Source organism: Astatotilapia calliptera, chromosome 18 (assembly GCF_964374335.1).
Source record: "Astatotilapia calliptera chromosome 18, fAstCal68.1, whole genome shotgun sequence".
NCBI classification, from domain to species: domain Eukaryota; kingdom Metazoa; phylum Chordata; class Actinopteri; order Cichliformes; family Cichlidae; genus Astatotilapia; species Astatotilapia calliptera.
The window spans coordinates 28,669,165-28,693,886 of record NC_137439.1 but is presented as its reverse complement, the minus strand read 5'-3'; the positions used below and the strand labels follow the sequence as shown (position 1 = coordinate 28,693,886).

The 24,722-nt window shown below is 40.7% G+C and overlaps 2 protein-coding genes and 1 pseudogene across 4 annotated transcripts; 1 reads left to right on the top strand and 2 right to left on the bottom strand.

The window, feature by feature from the left end:
* Positions 1 to 730: 730 nt before the first annotated feature.
* Positions 731 to 2,658, top strand: LOC113011216 (uncharacterized). Its single transcript, XM_026150657.2, has 6 exons — positions 731 to 909; positions 1,027 to 1,098; positions 1,180 to 1,298; positions 1,385 to 1,445; positions 1,574 to 1,668; positions 1,752 to 2,658. The coding sequence occupies exons 1-6, from the start codon at positions 874 to 876 to the stop codon at positions 2,536 to 2,538; spliced, it is 1,170 nt and encodes a 389-aa protein (XP_026006442.1). The 5' UTR covers positions 731 to 873; the 3' UTR covers positions 2,539 to 2,658.
* Positions 2,659 to 3,869: 1,211 nt separating this feature from the next.
* On the bottom strand, positions 3,870 to 23,100 carry LOC113010838 (uncharacterized; annotated as a pseudogene). Its single transcript, XR_013903436.1, has 5 exons — positions 22,976 to 23,100; positions 22,781 to 22,835; positions 22,394 to 22,699; positions 7,560 to 7,759; positions 3,870 to 7,321 (listed from the first exon to the last, which is right to left on the bottom strand). The product of XR_013903436.1 is annotated as an uncharacterized LOC113010838 (transcript).
* On the bottom strand, positions 9,986 to 20,554 carry xirp1 (xin actin binding repeat containing 1). Of its 2 annotated transcripts, XM_080292642.1 has the most exons (5): positions 20,415 to 20,554; positions 18,375 to 18,520; positions 18,118 to 18,159; positions 12,753 to 17,135; positions 11,750 to 12,319 (listed from the first exon to the last, which is right to left on the bottom strand). In XM_080292642.1, the coding sequence occupies exons 4-5, from the start codon at positions 17,133 to 17,135 to the stop codon at positions 12,317 to 12,319; spliced, it is 4,386 nt and encodes a 1,461-aa protein (XP_080148768.1). In that variant the 5' UTR covers positions 18,118 to 18,159; positions 18,375 to 18,520; positions 20,415 to 20,554; the 3' UTR covers positions 11,750 to 12,316. The 2 variants fall into 2 exon arrangements, with proteins under 2 accessions (XP_080148767.1, XP_080148768.1); XM_080292641.1 differs by having other exon boundaries at positions 9,986 to 17,135.
* Positions 23,101 to 24,722: the final 1,622 nt, after the last annotated feature.

Below are 24,722 nucleotides of genomic sequence, written 5' to 3'. Positions count from 1 at the left end.
GATGTCTTTATATCACTATAACTAATGGTCATTAATGAAATTGTCTAAATAATATGTAAAATGTATAAACCATCTAAATGTTTCTCTCACAAAACGCTACGTCCAGATGAACAGAATCAACTTTTGGAGATTTACTTACCTGGATGATTGAGAATGCATCAAGACCATCTAAACTTAACTGATCTTAAATTCTTATTTTATTAAATCTTCGAACATTCGTTGAAAATTAACAACTTGTTTTAAATATGACTTCTTCACCATAACTTTTGTTCTTGTGGGATGGGGTAAAACGTTTTCCAGTGGTATCAAAAATGGTATAATTTACCTGGTAATTCATATTTTAGTATCGTGACAATCCCACTACAGAACACACAAAGATCTCTCCCTCTTGGCTGTTTAAGGGCCGGTGCTGTCACGCTTCAAATGCATGCATCATTCCTCTCCACAACTCATAACCCAGTGCTTTAAAGAAACCTTATAAGTTGACATCTACAATGAGAAAATGGAGATAAGCAGGCAAATAATATGAATTAACATGATGGTTCAGGTTGTTTTTCCTTCCCTTTTTTCTGAATGACGACTTGCATGCATCTTTTCACTGCAGCAACTTAAGGATAGCTATAGCCTACACTTTATTTATTCAGAAAACAAAGTGTAGTAAAATAAACACAAATATGATAGTACTTAACAACATGAAAGTTGCATGGTGTCACCATAGTGACCTGCTGCGATGTGTATGACAGTTCTAGAATTCTGCTTCAATCATAACAAACTTCATTTGTGCAGGAGAAACAACCATTTTCATCTTGACCTTTTAGCTAAGTGCTCACATTGTATTTGACCATTTTTGCTATACTCAGCAACAACATTTTAATGGAGGAAAGTATTGGAGTCTACAAACCTACTGGGGTATGTGAGAGTCTTTAATTTTACTGCATTTGAACAGTATGAAGAATTTGGTGTATTTTTAAAAAATACAGTGAATCAAGTTAACTAATAATGAGTAACTTCTTGTTGCTTTGACAGGTGTTGTTTGACACACCTGAGTACAACACAGCTTTAAAGACCTGCTGGCACCCTCAAAGCTACAAGACTCAGGTAAGAACCAACTGGCGTAAAATATCTGGTAAATTTTGATTTTTTTTTAGTGCTCATGATTAAATGTCTCTTTATTTTTAGATTGCAGTGATGATGGCATTCCTTGGACTTCAGCAGGAAAATCAGATACCACCTCATATAACTGCTGAAGATATGATCAACCTTTTAATGGAGGAGAACAAAAAAACACTGAGAGAGCGGTGAGTTACTGTGACACCAACAGACCATAGATGAACGTCTGTTTGTGATGATGCTGAGATAAAACCTGCTTTGTGTCCATTTTAAGACTTTGGGAGTTTGACATTGAGAAATTGGAAGAAAATGAAACCAAAGGTCTTCTGAAACTGGTAAGACAAGAAAACTGATGGACCTTATAGTAATTTGTAGATTTTTAAAAAGAATTTTCATTAACAACAGAAATGCACTTTATATGTGTTTTTCTTCTTTTGTTTTGTTTTGATTTGATTTGTTTCAGGTGTGGGCAGTGAACATTATTAATAAAATGAAGGACATTGAGCTACAGGCTCGGCTGCTCCTCAAATATCCAGAGGCCATACCTCCCAAATTTCAGTGAGTCCCATTTGACATACAGTTATGTAAAATTCAGCTACAGTGTCTCAATATAACTGAATACTTATAACTTTAATCTACAGAACGCCTAAACTCCTCAGCATGTTCAACAAATACCTTGAGATCCTTAAAGAGAAGCTGCAGGAAACACAGACCTCCAGACTGCTAAGCCCCCAAGAAGTAGGGATAGAGGTAGTTCCCAGAGTCCTGCAAGGCTTCTGGGAGCATCCTCCTTACCCCCTTTTGAACCTGGCATCTCAGAGTCTGAGCGAGCTCTCTACCTGTGTTACGAAAGCCACTCTGGATCAACTCTCCAACACTCCCAGAGCAAAGGAAAGCAAGGCCATCTTCTCTCGCTCCATGCAAGATGACATGGTCCAAACCATCTTGGCAGAAATTAGAGAGAAACACCCAGACGACACTGTGCTCAGCAACACTGCAAACCACACTACCCTGCTCACCACAATTGCTGGTGTAGCAACAAACCACATTTGTAAGATCTTGCAGCCCCAGATCCCCAACGAGCCAGTTCATCACACACAAGCTGCTCAATGCCCAACAAGAGATCAGTACGACTTAAACATTACTGGAACTGAGGAAGAATCAACAAGTCCAGAAATTAACGATGACATGGTAACACCAGGTTCTCTATCAGCCTCTGCTGAATCTCCATTTTTGTCTGAGGTTCAAGCCAGTGAGGAACACCCTTCAGAAACATCATCCATGTGTGAACCACTTATACCAGTTACCAATACTGCAGAGAGCTGTGAAGACCTTAAAACCAAGAAGAAAGAAAAAGGTTTCCTCCAAAAACTCTTCAAAGCTCTGTGCTGTTTCTGTTTCTGCGTCAGTCTCCCAGCAACTGACTGATTGTCTTTAAGACTCCTATCACCCCTTCTCTTTATTTTTTCTCTGTATCAAAAAGCAAACAAGAACAAAGAGTTTTCAATAAAGTTTCTCGTTGCTTCATGTCTGCTACTCTGGAAATTCTTTGTTTTGTTAGGATCAAGAAAAAAATCAGCTCACAACAGGACCGCAGTGTTCAAGTGAGTAGGGGAGCAGCTACACTCTGCAAAGCTGATCCTCAGCAGTCTGTTTAGGAACAGAGCTGTACTGGTCAGACATAAAACTGTCAGCATTAAGGGATTCATTACAAAAACTGCCATTTTAGCTAAAGATTCATGTTTTATAACTTATAAAGTTTCATTCATTAATGGTTAGTCATTGAACAGAATGCGTGAAACAGATGCCTGTTATGGAGTCACAATATATTTCAGTGAGTGCATTATTTCAAAAATCTGTAAAATCAAAATCTTCAAATAGGGAAAACGGAGTACCTGGTTGGGTAATTGCAAATATTTGAAAATATGAAAGCAAGGAGAACTATGCAGAAGTTGGTATCGGGAAAAGACACACGTTCTCGTAGCTTTCCAAAAGATTTGATTTTCAGATAAATTATTTTAAGAGCCGCTCTATGGAGGTGCCAGTTTTTACAGAAATGTTACATTTGCATAGAACTTTAGGTTCAGAACAATGTGTCATTTGAACAAGGACACTTTCTCAAATCATCAATTTGACTATCTTAGTTTTTTAATCGATGATATAGAATTCCAAGCACCATCGGAGTGTTTGTTCCCACCGTCAAGCATGAAGGGCAAGAGCTGTATTTATAGCTCTCCACCCTTGACGCCCTTTATTACCATATTGCAATCATAAAGGGATGGGCATGGACAATGTTCCATACACAGTTAGGCTGCGGGATTTCAACAATGCTCAGGTGTTACTAAGGGGCGCGATTTTAACACCAGCAGCTTGAACTGTTGCTGGAAGGCAGGATGGATCCATGCTTTCATGCTGTTTACACCAAGCTCTGACCCAGTCACAGCAGAAATGAAAACTCTCTCTGTCAGACCGTTTTCTGTAAATCCATGAGATGATTTTGTAGCAGTTTGAAATACACAGAAAACTGTCTGGCGCCAACAACCGTGTTGTGTGTAAAATCACTCAAAGGTTTCCCATCCTGATTCTCAGTTTGAACTTCAGCAGGAAGTCTCAGCCTATGTGACTAAATGCATTGAGTTTTTGTCATGTGATTGGCTTATCAGATAATGAGGAGCTCAACAGGTGTACCCAGTGAAGTGGTTGTGGGTGTAGAACACATAAAGCAGAAAGAGACCCAAGACACAGCTCAAGAAAACATTTTTAGGTTATTTAAATTTATTAATGAATCACATTGTATTTAAGTGTCATCCTGAGAAAACATTAAAAAGGTTGTTTTATTAATTTTAATAATTCATAATTAAATTTTCACATTAGCATATTGACAACACTCACTACAGACAACAGAAAATCTCATCTACGATCTTCTTTAAATGTTATATTTTACTTTTCATACAGTATTTATTAATAAAACATGTCACTGCACATCAATTTATTCATTGAATGTAGTTTTTGCCCTTGTAAAATGTAATAAAATGCATGCATTTTGCAGATGTAATGTGAAGATGTGCTATTTACCATAAAGTTTTAACTTTTACAATATTTGATGCAGTTTTCTGAATAAAATGTAATTTGAATTTAAACATAATCAGTTATACTTTTTTTTTTTTAAACGTCAAGTGCTTAATTATATACATGTGTGTGAAAAAGTGTTTATTTTATTTCTATTAGTAGTAGCGGTGGCAGTCGTAAGAGCAAATTAAAATCACTCAACAAAAGAATAAGTTGAAACAGGTTAACCGATCTGAACACCCTCCTCTCCCTGAGCTTAATTGTTCTGGCCTGAATGCCAAGTACAACCAGCTCCATAAAAGGGTGGCACCCAATGCTGAAGAGAGACAAAGTAAGACGTCCACATATGCAAAGGTAGGCTGAGCTGGAGTTACTATAACACTCATCTCTTTAACCCAACAAATCATCCATCCAGCTACTGTTCTCTGATTTTTGCTCAGTATTGTTTTCTTCAGATGCTAACAAGCTATCAGCTAATACATTTGCACCACCTGGCTCAGACACTGGCAGTAGTTGTGCTTCTGATCCAAAAATATCATCAGCAAAAAGGTCCATCTGAGCTGAAGGTGCAACAACAGAGGATGCTTCAGAGCCGAGCAAATCATTCAGTGAACTCTGAGCAGCCTGACCGCTTGGTAGACCTGTGAACCCATCTGCACTGTTTGAGACATTGCTGCTTCCAAAGATGTCATCAGGGAAAGCAGTTCCTCCATGATCGAGCACATTAACCGGAGGAGGCTGATTGAAGAGATCATCATTAGAGCTGAATATGTCAAAGTCCTGTTCACTTGTCTGCTTCTCACTGCCAAAAGGATCCAAGGGTTGACTAACATCTTGGCTTATAGGTGTTGAGTCAGGGATGGTGAGTTGATCTGACATGCCAATGATTGCTTCATTTTCAGATGATATTGGTCCAGAGTCAACCAGGCTGGAGCTTTGAGTAGAAGCAGGTTCAAGCAAAGCTGTGTCAGTCATAGAAGTTGAAAATGTGCTGGGGGTGTCAGGCAGACCAAAGAAATCAGAGGAATCTTGTGCACTGTTGTGGATGAGATCAAAAAGCATTCCACTGCTCAAGCTCCCTCCTCCTTCAACCGGTGGGTCATGTTTGTTCAGCTGTTGGGCAGATTCATCTGTTTTTATCTCTGTGGCCAGTGGGTCAGCAAAGGGTGACGTGACACTATCTCCAAAAACGTCATTTAATGCATCATCACCTTTCTCAGGTATTAACTCACTGTTTGATTGCCCATGCGGTGTGCTCAGTAATTGTGCTGCAGGGTCAAGATCTTTAGACTCTATTTCCAGATCAGAGACGGGCAGGTTTGTAGCCTCACTGCTCTGTGAATGAGATTCTTGATCACCAGTTAGAATTGCATCCGTTTGCGCTATGGATGTTAAATCATCACCTGTCTCACTACTTATCATGGACAGGCTGGAAGGTTCTGAAGATCTACAGTCATTATTAAGTGCATCAGGCTCGGCGGACTGTAACTTGTCCGTGATGTCGCTCTGAAGCGCTTGTTCTTGAGGAGGGACTTTAGATGGGTCTTCTTTTTTTTGTGCATCTTTTGTAACAGAGCCTTTTTCATTCTCTGTTTTTTTGTCATCAACATGAGTTTCATCCCTTCGCTTGTCCTGAGCAGCTGATTTTGTGATGTCCTCAGCCTTCTCTGCGGATGACTGAAGTAGCCTTCCTAAGAGTCCACTGCTAGGTTTGACATCTGCTTTCCTGGCATCCTTTTGTTCTGCTTTGTTTGTTTTGTCATTTCCACTCGATGTGAAGAGTTTTGACAAGGGGCTCTTTCCTTTGGACCAGGATCCCAGTTTGCCTTTGGCCTTTTCAGCCTGTTTGTCAGAGCCTTTCAGAGAATTTGTTCTCCCAACAGGCTTCTTCTGATCACCACCTTCTTCATGAACCTTTTCAGGCTGATTTTTACTTTTTTCAAGACTGACTTCCTCTCCATTCACGGGTCCTGCAGGACTTTGTGCTGTGTCAGCATTTTCTGATTCATGCTCGCTAACAGGGTTCCCTGGACTGACATCCAGTTTCTCAGAAGGCTCTTTTTGTGTCATGATGTCTTGAGTTGAAGTGAAAGCTTCAGTAAGACTTTGGGTGATGAGTGAGTCATTAACCTTGTGCACATCCCCGTTCAGAGTTGCAATATCATTCTGCGGAGTTTTGAAACTGTTCCCTACGTTCGCATCATGCTCTTGGTTTGACATATTGGCTGTTTCTTCACGGTGCTTATATTCAGGGATTTCAAGGTACATCTCACTCTTTCTATTTTCTTCGCTGGATTCAGATGCCAAATCGTCAAGTATAGTGTTTTCCCTCACGTCTGTTCCATCATTGGTTTTATTTATTTGTTCAGACTGATCTGCGACCATTTCATTTTCTGTACCTGAGCTCAGCTGAGAGGATCGGTCGTATCGAGCGACATCAATATTTGGGGCAAACCTTACGGATTTCCGAGCTTTATTTGGAGAAGTGTCCAGCCTGTTGGCCACTGGGCTGTGGTTTGCTTTTGAGGTGGGGGCCACATTTGTGTGAACTGTTTTTTGATTCGTGACAGAAATTCTCGCTTCTGAGTGGTTAGTTTGGACAGGACTGACTGGTTTTGTTTTCTCTGAGGGAAACTTCTCAGCTGAGATAAAGCTTGCTGTTGTAGACTGTTCCTTCCCCCTCTTATCTCTCATTCCTTCTCTGTTACTGAGCCTGTCGCTTTTCCAATGCTCTGAAAAGCTCATGCTAACTGCACCTGCTCTGCTGATGTCAGAGATTTTATTTTTCAGAGCTGGTTCATATGTTCGCTGCGGAGAATTCTTCTTCTCTGGTGGCCAGCTCATTTTTAGTTTACCTTTAACATCAGCAACACTTTTATCTCCCGACGCTCTCAGGGATGACTTTGTGGCAAACGCTTCAGCAGAAGCCTCTCTGCAGCCATTAGAAATGTTTAACTTGTTCTTTGACATTTTGGGAGTGGGCTTAGCATCTGGCTCATCTGTCCCTTTATTTTTATCAAGCCAGCGGTCTTTGTGTTGCTTGTGACCGAAGCCCTCGTCATAATTTCCTTTTCTTTTAAAAAGCTGATTGTAGTGAGAAATGCAGTAGAATTCACCATAAAGAGAAGAATAGTTGTGTGTGCTGCAATGAAATGAAAAAGCCCAAATATAAAATCAGATCTAATTTTGTTTCTCTCACATTATTGATTTGTTGTGCTAGATCAGCTTGTGTGAATGATTTATTCATTGATATTGAGGATTTATTTCATGTATGTGTTTCATTTATTAATGCAAATACTAAATCTTTTCATCTTGGTAGTTTTGATTGGGTTCTATATGATAAATATTCCAATTTCTATAATTTTGTTCTAACATCTCACCTGAGCTTCTTCTTACAGTGTTTACAGCAGAAACAGTTGTAGTGCAGAATAAGTTTATTAGCCACCATTTTCTCCATTGGGTAGACTGGTGTCAAACAGGCAGAACACATTTCCTTGGCAGGCGGCTGGAACTACGATGATGAAAACAAACTTAGTTTAAGGTTAATTTGTCTTGTAGGTTTGACATGACAGGATCTTTTCTGTAATGTTTTACAAATGCAGCCACCTGTAGTGGAGAGATCTATGATCTACAATTATGTGTACTTTTTTAAAATAATAAGTTAGAAGAAACGCACAGGAATTACTTACAACTCACATCTAAGATGTTTTAAGGTGTACTCCTAATGTCGCATGACCACTGACAAGTTTGATTCCTGGTATTTAGCAATTACATAACTAGATAATGTCACATTTATGAGGTATTCAACTTTAGGTAAAAACAGCAACAGTGAGGCTTTCAGATGTGTTTGATGTTTGCAAAATCCTGTATTTTCAAACCAACTAACAACAGGAGAAGAAAAGAGAGGTATTTTGAAATGAAGGTCTGGAGCAAAAGTAGAGAAAACGTGACCAAAACAGAAACTGACATTTTAAAAAGCATAGCGGTGGTGTGATTTCTCATCATAGATCCATTACAACTGTGCAACATCTGACTCCAGGTTTCCTTTAAAAGGCAATTTATGAAGTAAATTGGTGAAGAAATACTCTTTGTAGAATTTACTTAAGTAACTTAGGAGTATTGTGTGAATTATTGGTTGTGCACCAATGTACTACTGTTTCATATATTAGCCTAGAGATTGGATATTCATTCAAACTAAATACCACTGGATTTTTAAAAAGGAGTCAATTTTATATTTGTGGTTTACAAGTTAATGGGCTTTGGGAGCCACGGGAACATTTTCCATTGCCGTAAAAAAAAAAAATGGCAGCAAGGCGTAGTGGCTGCGCCATTTCATCTCTGTTTATATACAGTTAAGTGACAATTTTGCTGGGCAAAATATTTAAACAACAAATTAAGAGTTGTAGAATAATCAAGCCATGTCTCAGCCACACAAAGATTTTAGATTCATTTAAGTTTTTGCTTGATTTTCTTTTTACCCCTTTAAAAAAAAATTGTCATTACTGAATTGCATTTTGCCTGGCATCTCCACCAAGACAAGATCTCAAATCAGCAGGGACATTTAACTTTAGAGATTCTACATTTTATTATCATCACTTTGATTTCGGGCCAAGCAAAGTCGATATACACGGAATTGAGTTATAAATTCTGTGTGCAGAGATGGGCAGTAACGCGTTACTTGTAACGTGTTACTGTAATCTGATTACTTTTTTCGAGTAACGAGTAAAATAAGGGATTACTATTGCAAAAACGGTAATTAGATTACCGTTACTTTCCCGTAGGAACACTGCGTTACTGCGTTACTAGAACCGTGATTTTTGGCGAGAATGTCTCACGACAGTGACGTAAGCGAGTGCGCCGTTAGTGACAACAGCTGTGTGCAGATCAACAATGGATCACATATCGATTGTGGGAGAGAGTATGAGCGTGCAGTGTGGAAGTACTGACCTTACTTTGAGTTTGATTCCATAAAAAGTGACAAAAACATTAGCGTCCGTTGTGCGTGGGAAAAAAAAATTCTTTTTACAGCGAAAAAAAACCCTAAACTTCCAAGCAAGCACCGAGTGCGCAACGACGTAATGGGAAACTCACAGAGAAACTCGCGGATTCTTCAACTGACCGCGGCACACCTGCACCAGGGTAAACCTCCGCCTACCGCAGTGCTTTTTAATAGGTGAAAATAGAGCAACAGGACCGCTGAGTCTTTGACTTTATTTATGTTCTGCTGTGTTTGACTTGCATCTATTTGAAAGAGTGTGTGTGTAAACACAAAAAATATTTTATTTTATGTGCTGGAATGTGCAGAAAATAGGTTTAAATGTTAAACTAATTTATTCAACTCAGAGAATGTTGCATATAATTACATTTTTGCTTGATGCATAAAGTTAAAAGATTAAAACTGATAAAACAAGTTAAAAAAATAGATTTTTCCATTTGATTACATTGTGTATGATGGATTATGTAGAAAAAGTAGAATTGGGCTGAAAGATCTATCGCTTTATCACCTATTCAGGTTGTAAATCGTGTTTTTAAAAAGTAACTAAGTAACTAAGTAATTAATTACTTTTGAAAATAAGTAATCAGTAATGTAACGGGATTGCTTTTTTGGGAAGTAATCAGTAATTAGTTACTGATTACTTTTTTCAAGTAACTTGACCAACACTGTCTGTGTGTGAGCTAATCTACTTATAGTATGCTGAAAAGTAGCATCAGTGGTTGGTGATAATGATATGGCTGCTCTGTGGCCATTTGTTATATTTATAATTCAAGGAATGAGAATAAAGAAAAAAATCACCGATAACAGTCACATCTTCTAACCTGTCATTTATTTGACAGTTGTTTAAAACAGAAGAATAAACAGTGCTAACTTTGTGTTTAGCCTTGTTAAAAGATCTTAACACTTTATCATGTGGTTACAGTATAAAATCTATAAGACAAAAAGTTTTTAAAGGTAACATTTTCATGATTTCATGAGTTCAGTTTAAAGACTAACAAAACAGTTTCACTAATAAAACAAAAATGGGATGAAAACACACGTAAATAAAACTGCTTTCCTAAAGTTAAAGGACCGTGGAACGCACTAATAAGTGGCTCGTTCAGTGCGTTTCCTTTGGTGGGCCGAATGTTACAAATACCGTCCCGTCGTCCTTGGTGCTCCTCGACACTTTATCTTCAAAAAAGCGCCCGGACCTTCGCATCAGTGGGGATGTCATGACTTCGTATCTGGTTGGACTAATTTCAAACAGGGCCGATGTTTTACTGTCAGACTGTTTGGTGACGAATGTTGAGGTCCTGGAGGAAACAAATACATTGCCAAAGCCGTCGCTCTCTTCATAAGTTTCACTGACAGTCTTCGTGCCAATTATTCCTGCGGGTTGCTCTGCGGTTTGCACTTCAAGAACACTGACCTTGCGCTGTGGGCCATTTTTTGAAGACTCGGCAGCTGCGGACTCCAGATCGCTGTTCACATTTTGACAACTGTCAGAGCAGCTATTAGTTTTTGGTTTAAATGTTGACATGGTTGGCTTTGGTTGATCACTTGGTTTTCTGGCAGCTGAGTGAATGGAGATGAATGATGGTGAAGACTGAGAGGAAGACTGTCTAATAAGGGGCTTATTGTGCCCTTTTCTCGACACTTCCTCTTTGGAAAGACTTGAATCCAAATCTGTCTGGAGATTTACATTGCTTGTCTCTTTTGTCTGACCTGATTTGGCCTTGCTTGAAACAATGCTTATCTTCCTGATGTTGTTGGCAGGTTGAAAGTTTTGCTCAGATTTCAAAGACTCATCAAACAGCCCCGACAACCCTGCAATGTCGGCCTCAGATTTCAGATTAGACACGGAGTACAGAGCCTTTTTAATCGTCTCTTCGATTTCAAGCAGCTTTGCTAAAGTCTGTTCCTTCAGGTTCATTATTTCCTTGCTTGCTTTTTCCAGATCTTCAAATGCCGTCTCAACTGAGGAGATGCTTTCAAGATCATCATCCTGGGTTTCTGCTTCAACTTTCTTTCCCTCCATTTTACTTTGCTTAGCGTTTCTCCTTGATGTACCCATCCAAGTAGGGACATTCTGGTATAATGTATTCAGTGAAGTGTCATCTACACTGCTGGCCTCTCCCTCTATTTCTTGCACTTGAGACAGGATCCCCTTGAGTTCCTCTCTTTTCCTAAAGTTTTCAAAGATTTCCATGGCTGCCTTTACATTTCCTTTTACGATGTCTTCCATGTGTACAGAGAGCCTTTGTCGTCTTTCATCCTCTGTCTCTCTTGCCTTCTTCTCTCTTAAAACAACTTTATCCTCAAAAGTTGGTTGCTTTTGGTCCGGGTTGTTTTCCTGCACATGGCCCGTAGTGACTGATGTCTGCAGTCCGGGCTCGTGCTGTTTTTCTTGAGGTTTGAGATTTGATTTGTATTCTTGAACAGAAGTCTTTTCTGTCTTTTTATGACCTCTACCGTTATCATCTGTGATTGCTGCCTTCTTGGAAGTGTCTCTGTCCTTTCCTTCAAAGTTATTTAGTGCTGCCTTCGAGCTCGTGTTGATTTCATGCTCACCATCTTCATAACCCCTCATACGTATCTGTATCTCCTCAGCTGCATTGATTTTCTGTTTCACATTTTTCTCTGTTTTCACTTCACTGCTGTTTGACACGGTCATTTTGCAGTCTGATTTCCTCTCTGTGAGTTGTGCTGTTTCCTGTTTCTTGCTGCTTTCCTGAGCCTTTGGCTTGATTGGCAGATATACATTTGCTTGATTTGCGACTTGCATTTCTTCACTAACACATTTTTGTTGTTGGTATGTTTCATGTGAGCATTGTTTACTGAGTTTTCCATGCATTGTAGTTTCTTGGCTACCCACAGAGCAAAACGACTGGCTTTGTTTTGGACGAATTACTACACTTTTTGTATTTTCTTTAACAGGGCAGGAAACTTTGTTAGGTGATGTATTTGGTTCTTCCACAACTACAGATTTTATCCATTGTGGCTTTGGTGGTAAAGCTGGCTTCTGCTCCTGTGGTTTCTCAGTCTTTTGAGGCAGTGGAGGTGGACTTGGCCTTTCAGAGCGGGGTGATTTAGAGGTTCCATTTGCTACGGGGTTGGGAGCTGAATTCTGTGTTGTAATAGATGGTTGTCCTTCACAGGTTACTGAAATTGAAGGAGATAATTTTGCGTCAGATGGAGGCACAGGCACCACAACACACTGCTTGTGAACAGTCTTGCTCCTCTCTGAACAAGCCCTGCCTGAATTTCTGTATATCATGGCAGCTTTATAGTCTCCTTTGGATACATTTACGCTAGACTTCTCAAGAGATTTGAGAGCCAATTGCACATTACCGCTTATAATATTTTCCTTATCTAGGAGCTTCTGCTCTGTCGCTGCACTCTGCAGAGCTCTAATAGCTGCTTTCACATCTCCTCTGATAACTTGTTCTGTCTCATCTTCAGTTGTCTGACTATTAAACTCGCAACTTACAAAAGGTGGCAGTGATTCTGGGGCACTATTACTGTCTATAGCTGCAATCTGTTGACAAGCCTCAAAGGAGATATGGCTTTCTTGAGCTTTCTCTGTATCACTGACCTTCGGAGAAGTCCTGATTTGCTGGCATCTTGAGGAGGACGAACATGTTGATTGTGCCACTGTTGATGAGCTTTCCTCTTGTGCGGACATATTCAGGTTGTATATTTTTCCAGGAATGATGACTTCCCGCTCTACTTGCATGCTTTGCTGCTTTGCCATTTCAAGAGACCTTTTAGCTGCTTTTACGTCTCCAGATATAATGACTTCTTTTTGTGCTTGGTTTCCTTCGCTTTCAGGACCTTGAGCTGACAGGTCCATGTCATAAATAGTTCCAGGTGTAATGACCTCCCGCTCCACACACATACTCTGTTGCTTTGCACGTTCTAATGATTGCATTGTTGCCTTGACATCTCCAGGGACAATTTCCTCCTTTGGTACACAGCTGTCAACACTGATAGAGCACTCTGATGAAAAAACCTTTTTGGTGTTCTTTACGTCCCCTGGTAAAACATCAGAAATTGTTCGTTCTGCCTGTTCTTTTTGCTGATAGAGGCTTCTCTTTGCTTCCCTCACACCCCCCTGAACTGTTTCAATCTGTTCCTTAGTCAGAAGGCTCTGATCAGCTTCGTCTTCAGACGCCTCGGTGTGAAGACTTTTGAGATAATGCAGATCTCCCTTTTCAATGCAGCTTTTGTACAAATTCACATTTCCCTTCTCTGTTTCGTCCACTCTGCACGACGCTGCTATCCTCTGACAACTGGCAGTAGCTAACAAATTTCCAATTGTAGACTGGACATCTCCCCTCTCTGTAACCAGACTCTCGGTTTTGATTTCGTAATTGCAGATGAGTGAATAAACGGACATCTCTGCTTGTCCCGCTGCAGTCTCTTGCAATATTATTCCCTTTTTCAAATTATTTTGTGGAATGAGCAAGTCATCAATTACCTGGGCAATGTTTTGTAGTCTTTGATCGTGTTCGATGTTGACTGTGCCGGTCGCCTGGGAGACTGGAAGCTCGACTACTGTTATGTTAACTTTACCTTTTTCAGTTTCTCTCAGAAGAGTTACTTGTGGTTTGAGAGTCGGTCTGACCAAGAGCTGTAGCATGATGTTCCTGATGTTACCCTCAACAACATCCTCTTTCTCAATCTGCACCCCTTCTTTGTTTTCAAACATGTATTTTGCCATGTTAACATTTCTGCTGCCATCTGCCTCTATTATGATGCCGCTTGAGTGAACAAAAGCATTTTCATTCAAATACGAAAGGGTATCAGCCACACTGTTGGCGATGATTTTGTCTAGTGGAGTGGTCTCAAAGAGCCAGGTGGTGCACTTCACATCAGCTTTTGGGATATCTTTAGCACTTTGCACTGTGGTTTCTTCTGGCTCCTTAATTTTGTCCAGGGGCTGCGATTCAAAGAGCCAGGTGCAGCGTTTCACATCTCCCTTCTGGCTATCTTCCCTGTGGACTGCTTTTACTGGACCCTGCTCCTGAGGCTCCCCTTTCAGGCTGTCAATTGTTTGATTCTCAAAGAGCCAGGTGGAGGTCCTGACATCGCCACGCTGCACATCAGTGACACTAACCATTCTCACAAACTTCTTGCACTGCTGCTCAGATTCAAATAATTGTTTATTTAGCTGCACATTACTGCTTCCAAAGTCTTCAGTCACCCTGACTGAGAGCTCATCTCGACTCGTAAGGGAGTCAAGAGGTTGTGTCTCAAATTTCCACCTGGCTGATTTAACGTCTCCTTTCTTGACGTCCTCCTGGGTGACAGCTCGTATGACGTAAACTTCATTCTCCGCCTTGATGGCATCGAGTGGTTTTGTCTCAAACATCCACCTTGCTCCTCTTACGTCACCACTCATTACCTCTTCCTTTTTTAGAGTTGTAACTTCATGAAACTGGCCCTCTTTGTCTCTGATGGCATACAGTGGCAGGGACTCAAACATCATAGTGCTTGACTTCACGTCTATATTGCTCACAGGCTGCTCCACATTGACCCAATTCTGCTCAACGGGTTCATCGTGAATTTTATCCAGTGACGATGTTTCAAATATAAACTTTTTCTTCTGGACATCACCACTTTCAATACTCTCAACCCTTGGCGTATTTGTGTCATTGTTGTCCTTGTTGATCTGGCTCATGGGGCAGTTCTCAAACATCCAAGTAAATTTATTTACAGAACCTTTCTCGATTTGTTCTCCTTGGTTCTGCTGATCAGATGCTGCCATGATTTCTGATCCTATTTCGTCAAGAGACTGGGATTCAAAGAGTTCTTTGACTCGCGAAACTTCCCCTGACTGAAAGTTCACTTGGCTGACACATCTCAGATTTTGGTCTGAATTTGTATCCTTTCTTATTCTGTCCAAGGCCTCTGTTTCAAAAAGATGTTTCACAGTTTGAACACCAACCTCTGATTGGACTGAATCTCGTATGGTGCTGCATAGCTTCAAATTGTACTTTTCCCCATCTTTGATGCTATCTAGAGGCTGTGACTCAAAAAGCCATGTAATGGACTTGACATTGGTATCTTCAATGGCTTCTTTATCCTTTGCTTTTTCGGATTTGTCATACAAAATGTCCATTGGCTGTGTTTCAAACAACCATTTACAGGTCTTCACGTCACCTTTATGCGGCTCCTCCTCCAAAGAAGAGTTTTGCTTTGTCTGATTGAACTTTGAATGAATCCCATCAATTGTCTGTGTTTCAAAAAGCCACTTTGCCATTTTGACATCACCTGTGTTGTCTTCCTGTCTTGTGATGCCTTTGATTACTTCCACATTTCCTTTTCCTTCTACCAGTTGGTCTAACGGCTTCGTCTCAAACATCCACTTATACTTTTTGACTTTCCCTTGAGTGAATTCCTCTCGGCTGACTGTTGTAACCTTATGAAGGTTTCCAGAGCTGTCTTTTATTGCATATAATGGAGTTGTTTCAAATATTTCTCTGTTACCTTTTACATTTCCAACTGCAATAGACTCTTCGTTCTCGGTAATCTCCTCCCCAGAAGGAGCAATTTTGCTCAAAGGAATTTTTTGAAAAAGTTCTTTGAATCCCTTCACGTCACCTTTTTCAATCACTTGTTCTTTTAATGAAGTGCTCTTTTGAATGCTGCAGCTTTCAAATAACTGTTTTTTGTCTTTTACTTCACCTTGTTCTTCAGCTGAAAGGGTAATTTTCTTCAGGCTCCCGACTTCATAGCTATCACTAAGCGTCTCCATGGGCTGCGTTTCAAACAGCCAAAGGGAGGTCTTGACATCTCCCCCAATTACGTCTCCCTTTTCCAAAGACTTTTCTGCCATGTTTCCTGCTGCCAGTGGTTTCATTTCAAAGAATTTCTTCTTGTTGATGACATCAACCTCTCCTGTGCACTCAGCTATGGCTCCTTCAAATGTGTTCTCTCCTACAACCTCAGGTATTCTGTCAAATGACTCAGTTTCAAACATCCACCTCTTCCGGTCAACACCTCCTCGTTGACCCTCCTCTAGCGATATGCCCCGAATTATTTTCACGACATCAGTTCCCTTACTGATCAGGTCCAAAGGCTGGGTTTCAAAAAGCCAGCGGGCAGTGCAAACACCACTACTGTCGATCTCCTCCCTGCAGATGGATTTAATCTCATGCATATTGCCACTGTTGTCTCTGATAGCACAGCAAGGTTCTGCCTGAAACAGTTTCACGGTCTTTTGGACATCACCTTTCAGCTCCTGAAGCTCAGACCTCAGTTTCAGGAAACTATGATCTTCAATAGAGTTGCAGCGCCCCAAGTCACTCAGTGCTTTAGACTCAAAAAGCAGACGAGTTCCTCTTACATCCCCAGGCTGTACAGGTTCTTTCAGCACTGCCTCAACTAGTTCACCCTCTTCATTTACGGATCTATTTAAGGAATCCAAGGGCTGGGTCTCAAACAACCACATTGATGTTCTCACATCCCCCCTGACAGAAATCTGCCTTTTGGCAGACTGTAGTTGGGTGCTGTCAATATGTTCAAACATCGAGGAGGTGCTTCTTACATCTCCACCTTTTAACTCCTCATTATCCATCAGCTTTTTGGTTGAATGAGGATCTCCAATACTGTCCAGAGTCCAGTTCTCAAAGATCCACCTCATGGATTGCACTTCCCCCTGATAAGCTGCATCTGCTGCCTGAGTGTTTTCTGACTGCACTGCCTTCATGATCTCATCATCCACTGCGTCATCAAGACTTGCCCGTAAGTCTGGGTGGATGTGTTTAAAGAGCCTCTTCAGCTCATTTTTCTGCCGTTGCTGGTAGAATGTGGAGAAGGTTTCTTTAGGTGGAGGCAGGGGAAGGCTACTTAACGATGAAGGCCCTTCATAGTTGAGAGGTCTAGGTGGTACTGGGGGAGGTGGGGGGAAGGGCAAGTCATCTTCTTCAGGAGATGATTGTAAAACTGTGACTTTTCTGGTCTGGTCAGCCATCTTGAAACAATAAAAGAAATTCAAGAATATTATCAGGATCTAGTGATCTAGTCAACAAAAAGAGCATTAAAACAATACATGCAAATATTAGAATGACATGCATAGCAAGGAAAGCCATACTTTACCTTCTTTTATGCTCGCTTCGCTTCTTTTATGCATTTTCACCCCAAACCATCCTCAGTCACACCAGGGTTACCAAAAACACTTCACAGCTGTTAGTAGGCAAATATCACACATACACGCCGCCGAGGCTGCTAGTGTGGCTAGTTGTTTTTAACTTTTTTAGGTGAAAACAAGCGAAAACATTGTTAAATTTAAATCTGCATTAAGTTTTTTTTTTCTGGCTGCAGTGTAAACTAGGGTTGGGCATTGTTAAGTTTCGGACAGGCTGCCATCAGTCAACCAGCTATTGTTGATATGTTCACAGAGATATGCCACATGCACTGATAGAGACGCTTGTTGAAACAGGAAAACAAAAACAAAAAACAGAATACAAAAACACCTAATAGAGATGATTCACTTTCAATCCCAAAATAAACATTCAGAAGAAATAACAAAAGCTAGATTTTGTGTTGTTGGTGTCCATGGAGAACCAGCAATCACTGGTATAATGATTACCCTTGATCTTTACTATTCTGATGGAGATACTCTGTGTCTGTGTTCAATTCTGTGCTGGAGCTCAGCTCAACAGAAAGGATGGAGGCACCACCTTGTGGTCATTCTCAGTTTTTCAACATAACAACATAACTACATACAACTACAATTAATTACAAACCAGAAAAATTTAAACAAAAATAAATTATCTAAATGATTTAAACATACCTGACCCTTTGTGAAAAAGTAACATCCTGAATGTTGCATTTAATGTGAGCTCGTAGGTTTACTGTGTGTTTGATGGTGGAAGCAAAGACTTAGATGCACAGCACACAATACTGAGAAACCACATTCTCCTGTAAAGGTTTCTAAATGACGTATACTGTACCTTACTGTTTTTAGCCCCTTTTCCTAGTGTACCAATGAATTCCTGTTAAACAAAAGCAAAGAGTGATTTAAATCAGTTTGAATCACACAGAACTTTATTATTTGTTAAATATATCCATTAGCACTGTGTTCCACACATTTCAAACATGCACTAAAGTGTTGAGGCGCTCCTGTTGTGACCTAGCACACAGAAAATTCCCCATTGAAGCCTTTGACCTCACTTTGTGGGGAGGAATGAGAAGCATTTCAGGAACTCACTGGTTGTGTTGGGCCTCCTGTGGTGTCAGTGGCTGCTGTTCTTGACAGATAGAGAGTTGATCTGTCTCTCACTGAGAAGGAAGTTCTGTCTCTGGTTTGTCTCGTTGGGGTGCCCCCTTTAGTCAGTGAAGAGCTGTATTTGTCCTCTGCAAGAGCAAGATCCGACATCAAATTAATGTTGACTTCTTTATTAGATTTGCCCAATAATACATCTGGAGTCTTGGGATTTCTAGTTTAAACCTAGTGGCACACACATGCATAAAAGTGGAACAACAGGATACTGCTGTATCCTATAATAAGCAAAGCTGTGCGTGTCCAGTGTCAGCAACAAGTTGAATGATAACGCTGTGTCTGTGTATTTTTAGTTATGGTGGAATCTGTCTTATCACTGTTGTAGCTTCCTGTTACCTCATGGATTCTAGTTCACATGCATTATGCCATGAAACAGCATATGTTTTAGTAAAGAGAGATATTGTAACAATCAAGTCAGATTACGAGCTTTGATCCCCGGGAGATAAATAGGCCCACACAGCCCTCCCTGCTGCACAGGACTATCATCAAAATGCATTCCACGGATTGACCATGACACCCAAGAAGAAGAAAAAACAGCAACTGCTAGCTCAGCTTGAGGGACACAGATTGTTTGCACATTGTTTGAATGGGCTCTCTCCCATCAAACCATCAACACCTGACCAAAAGAATGCAACAGCCCAGCCCAGTAAACCACATGCATGTTCTGAAACTGATTTTTGTTTATGCAAAAAAACACCCTGCAATCAGACTGTATTAGCTGAAATTTGTTCCTCAGCTGGAGTTAAGTAAATATAATGAGTTTAGAAAAAAAATCAACAGCAGCATCATGAAAAATATGTTCAGAGGTCAACAGCACAGTATGCTGCACAGGCCATCCAGCTGTAACTAATGGCCAGATTTAAACACACCTCCCTTTTCACGCACTAAGCCCTGACGGGACAAAAGGATGGCCTGGCGAGCCGGCGCCTCTCACGAGTCTGGACTTAAAGCATTTTCACAGATGGGTGAGCAGACAGAATCATGCAACCGACTGCCATGCCCCCCCATGAAAGTCCTCACCCAGTAAACCGAGAGGTCAACTGTCACTCATCATCGACGTGTGTTCACAAACATCCACGCAAACTTGTCTCGACAGAGGAAATAATGAAAAGACTCATTCTTACAGACTCGAAAATGAAATTAAGCGTCAATGACACAACTGGAAACTTTTTTCAGTGATTCCAGCGTTTTCTGAGCAATGTCTGCCAACATCTCTTTGATCTGGGTTAATTCTTCAGGAATGAAGAGGAGCTATTAGCAGCATGCTAATGGGAGGAAATTTTGGGATGCTGGCAGCTGTACAAATGATGGTTAAATGCAGCTGGCATTTGTTCTTCACCACCACCGCAGCCTTTTACCTCCATCAGCTGTTGGCAATTGTAGCTACATTCATAGACTGTAATGAAAACCAACATCTCAAAGGACAACTTGTATTATAGGGTCCCAGATCCCCCATATAGCACTGTGTGTTACACCATTTGCCTACTTCTAGGAGTTCATTTTTTCCCCTTCATTTGATTTTCATTTTCCAATGTTTCTGAAGATATAGAGAAGAAAACAGACTGACTGTCTAACATATGACTTCCAGTTTCCACCATTTGTTTGAAACTTGAGGGATAGCGTACCGATGGGGTCTGACGGTTGATGAGCACTTAACACTTAATGAAGAGAGCATTATATTCATAAATTACTGCCTTTATAGCTCAGTCATAAAAAGACAGGAGCAAAATTGCAAATTTCAGAATTTTCTATACTTTGTGATTGCTGTTGAAAAAAATCTGTTTTTCCAGTACAACTTCATCTTGTCTCAACAATAACAGCATGAAATTTGACAAAATAAAGTCCAATAATACAAAACATGTACATCCAGAAACCTTTCTCTGTCATTATATAGTGCTATTGTCATTTTACTGTAGCGGCACAGTCACGCTATTTGGCCTCATATGAAGAAAGTTAATAAATACTCACTAAAACACCATCCAGCGTTGTTTCCCTGTGTATTTCTGCTGTGTTCACTCCCAGGACCCCTGTGATGTGTGATGTGTAGTAGAGCCTGTCTCCTCTTTCAGTGCTCTCTGTGACTGAACTCTTTCTAGTCCCGTGGCCTTGGTGACAGCTGATTTTTATCAGTGCCTGCTGCCCCAGTGGAAGACTGGCTATTTTGGGATGGTGGGCTGGCTGCTGCTACTCGCCTGAGTCAATCACCTCTGTTAGTCACTGTTGGATTGGGACACCCCTCATTTCCACAGATACATTGTCACCTGCTATAACAGGAACTGGGTGGGACCAATAGTATGTGTGTCAGTGGGTGCTCGGCAGCCAATATATTGAAAGAAAAAATACAGACAAATGGTCCTATTTTGGTAAGTTCTACTTGGGTCCTGGCATTCATGAGGATGTCACTCACACGCCTAAACAGTGTTTTCGGCCAACATACACCTTCAAGTGTCCCATTGGACAGAACAATGTACACCCCCCGCACTGCCAAACGTACTCATGAACAGCTCAAGGAACATGACACAGATCCAAAGGACCTGATCTGGCCTCCAAACTGCCCTGATCTCAGTCCAGTCTTTTAAAATGCTAATTCTCACTCTCTTTTTCCACACTACCTACACTTTAAGTATCACTAGGACAAAATCTCACCCTAAATTCAACAGAATTAGATGGCAAACGCTGGGAAATTACACCATAAGCCATGGGCTGTATTATGAAATGCTACCAAATATTTCAGCTTTATTTTGGAACAAACACAGCTGACGTTACTGGTTGTTCCTTACTTATACCAGGTTCATCACAGGGTAAGGACGTCAGTATTGCTGAAGCAATATCAGTAATGTGTCGCGGACAGGCATGGCTCAGAGGGCCAAGGCCTGCGTCACGGTCAGAACTGGTGGTGACACTCTCAGTTCTATCTTAAGCATGTGTGCACACATAGTTATGCATTTACAACACTACATCCTTGTCTTTATTTAGCTTCTTTTTCCTCCCACCACCAAACACCACATGGGTTGCCACTGCTTCGTAAACTCGGTCAGGATTTACATGGTGACACTTTAAATACTAGGCCTTGATCCTGAACTGTTTGCTCTGTGGCAACCTAATATAGATTCATTTGATACGCTTGAGAACTGCTGTTTGACATGCAAAGATGAATGTGCCTACATTCCTATTTCAAAGAACTGTCAGGAACATATATATTAAACAGCTTGAGAAGTGTCCACTCGTCTTACCTTACATGACAATGAACCTCAAAGCTTCAAGGAAACTCTGGCACCCATCCCTTATCCCGTCCTAGATGTCAGTGATTGTAGTAAATATGAAATAAAGTACCACTGCTCACCAGGCAAGTGTCTGCGTGCTCTGTCATGAAACTCTGGAAGCCCATTCACAGCCCTTCTTCCACCCACTTGAGTGGCTTTCTGTGGATAAACAGCACATTATGTTGTCAAGAGAATTATAACAGACAATATATGATTGTTTTGTGTCTCATTTTGGTGGGTGTGGAGTCGGGCTGTCGAGACTTAAAATAGAGGGAGCTTAAAATCCATGATAGCTGGGTTAAGAGTTGGATGACACTCATGTCACTTTCAGTAACACATAGCCAGGAAAGATATGCAGGATTAGTAAGCTTCACTATTAACTGGTCCAGATTTTTTTCTTCTTTTTTTTTTACACAAATAGAGTAACTGCCTGGTTCTGGATGTAAAGTGCAAACATATCAGGTGAGTGGTTCAACAACAGTCACCTCAAGGTGCTTTAAGACCCTACAATAATACAGAGAAAACCCCAACATTGCACTTGGCGACAGTGGGAAGAAAAAACTCCCTTTTGACAGGAAGAAACCTTTAGCAGAACCAGGCTCACATCACGTGCTTGTGTCATTTGGATGACCAGCACTGTATTGTAACACTACTTGTAACTGCTCAAGTAGGCAGCTGACACACCTGTGTAGCTGTGTCCTTAAGAAAAGTGTTATGACTTCTCCTGTCCTGCAGAGGGTAGTCTCTCACTGTGACACTGTCAGTTTCAGATGCCATGTTCAGCCGAGGGCTGCTGCTGAAGCACTGCTGCAGGGTAGCTTTGGACTCGAACAGGGCGCACAGAGCTTTGGTGCCTGTAGCCTCCTTCTGAGGAAGGAACTCCATGGAGCGACTCCTGGAAAGATTAGAGCGCCTTCCTGAGCCCCAGAGGACCACATTCTCTCTGCTGTCCCCTCTTCTCCATCCGCCATCCACCCAGCTTTCCGACAGCTAAAGAGAGTAGTTGATTTTTATGTGTTTTTTCAGTTTTAGCAGTATTTCCATTTAACAAACACAAGTGTAGACACCTACCTCAAGATTCTGCTCTGCCCTATCAGGACTCCTTAGGTCAGAGCAGCTTTGGTAACTATTAGGACAAATTTAATACCAATATATATTAACAGATGAGTGAATGAAGACAACACACAGTCAGTAAACGTTGCCAGCACCTGTGAATAATGTAAATAAACTGTAAATGTCACAAGTTTGTGCCTCAGTAGAACTTACTGTTGCACCAGTTGAGAGACAGACTTTCTCTTCCAGCTGGGGGAAACTGCATTGACCCACGACTTTTCCTGAATCCCAGAAAGACTCTTCAAGGACTGGGTCCTCCTCAGGCCAAAAACCTCCATTGTATTCTTTTAAACAACAGCTGCAATTTAAAGCAACAGCATTTTTTCACCAAACTGCAAGCTTTTAAAACCAGGCTGTCATTTAAATCAGAATAGATCAAATCCACAAATGTTTTCCTTTGACTCATCAATAAACTCTAAATCTGACGTTCTTAAATTCAAGTACATAACTGAGGTTTAACTTCTTTTGAGTTATTATACAATAGACACTGACACTGACAGTCATCTGACTCTGTTAATGTTTATGAATTTATGCACTCAAGCAGCAAACCCAGAGTCCTGGCTCGAGATGCCGTCTTATAACAGTGTGATACATACACGACTGCTGTAGCTGAAAGGACATTTAATGCTTTCAAATAAGAAAGAAAGAAAGAAAGAAAGAAAGAAAGAAAGAAAGAAAGAAAGAAAGAAAGAAAGAAAGAAAGAAAGAAAGAAAGAAAGAAAGAAAGAAAGAAAGAAAGAAAGAAAGAAAGAAAGAAAGAAAGACATCTTAATTCTGGACAGAGAATTCATATTCACATATATATATTCTGTCTGACTCACATATGAGATGCCGCTCCGTCAGCTACAAAGCAGTTACAATAACGTTGCAATAATAATGATGCAAATAATGTTTTTTTTACCTAAAAGAAATCTAATAAATATTCAGCTCCAAACCTGAAAAGAAGAAGAAGTTGTCACCACTGCATTTCTGTCTTTCCGTCTTACTCGTGGTTTAGGAGCATCTCTCACAAGACACAGCAATTTCTGGTGGTCAAAGTCCTCAAACACCTTGTGATTCAAGTCTTCCGGATGTGATATCTGCCATGATAGAATCACCTGATGAATTTGTCTGATGGAGCAATAAAACTCTGATATTTATAAATGAGGAGACATGTACGCCGAGTAAAAAGTCGCATTTCCCAAAATTCTGTTTGTCTTTATTACGCTAAACATATCACCAAAACACATTTTTAGTATCCATGTGTCTGTAAATTGTAATGCTTTCTATTTGATACTTTAAACACTAATGACCATGCTGACAGTTTGAGGCATTCAAAACAGTGAGAAGCCAGAGAGCCGACCTGCGTGACAGCTGGTCCAGTCAGATGTCCGTGCTGAAATGCCTGGCATAGCCGCTGTTACTGGATTCCAAACCAAAACCCAGAGCGGCAGCATTTTATCTGCACCTCTCACGCCTTACCCTAGAAACTGTGTTAGCAGCAGCAAGGGCCACATTCGCCCATCTACTGTTCCTCAGTGTGCTCAAACAGATAACATGTTTAGCTGATTCGGCTGATACCAGTACCAGAAACGCTGACGGTGCTTGTAAGTTGATGATGAACCCATTTCTGTTGATGATTACAGTCTGCTAGTACTCAAAGGGTGATATTATATCTCTAAATTGTTGGCACATACAATTTTATACCCTAATTATCCCAAAGGAATTTTATAGTTCGCAGAGGTTTACAGTTTTATGATGCCTACAACCTGCAAAGGACTCACAGAGCGGCTCTGTCACAATAGGAGAGAGCCGAGGCCTGCATTCACCTGCAACTGCTTTTCTGTGTTTACAAGTGAACGTGATGACATACATATCCACCAGCCACTTTATTAGGTACATCTGTTCAGCTTCTCATTAT

Coding starts and splice junctions, on each gene's coding strand:
- LOC113011216 (XM_026150657.2), top strand. CDS start 874: ATGGAGGAAAGTATTGGAGTCTACAAACCTACTGGG. Junction 1,299..1,384: donor AAAAAAACACTGAGAGAGCG/GTGAGTTACTGT, acceptor GTCCATTTTAAG/ACTTTGGGAGTTTGACATTG. Junction 1,446..1,573: donor CCAAAGGTCTTCTGAAACTG/GTAAGACAAGAA, acceptor GATTTGTTTCAG/GTGTGGGCAGTGAACATTAT.
- xirp1 (XM_080292641.1), bottom strand. CDS start 17,135: ATGGCTGACCAGACCAGAAAAGTCACAGTTTTACAATCATCTCCTGAA.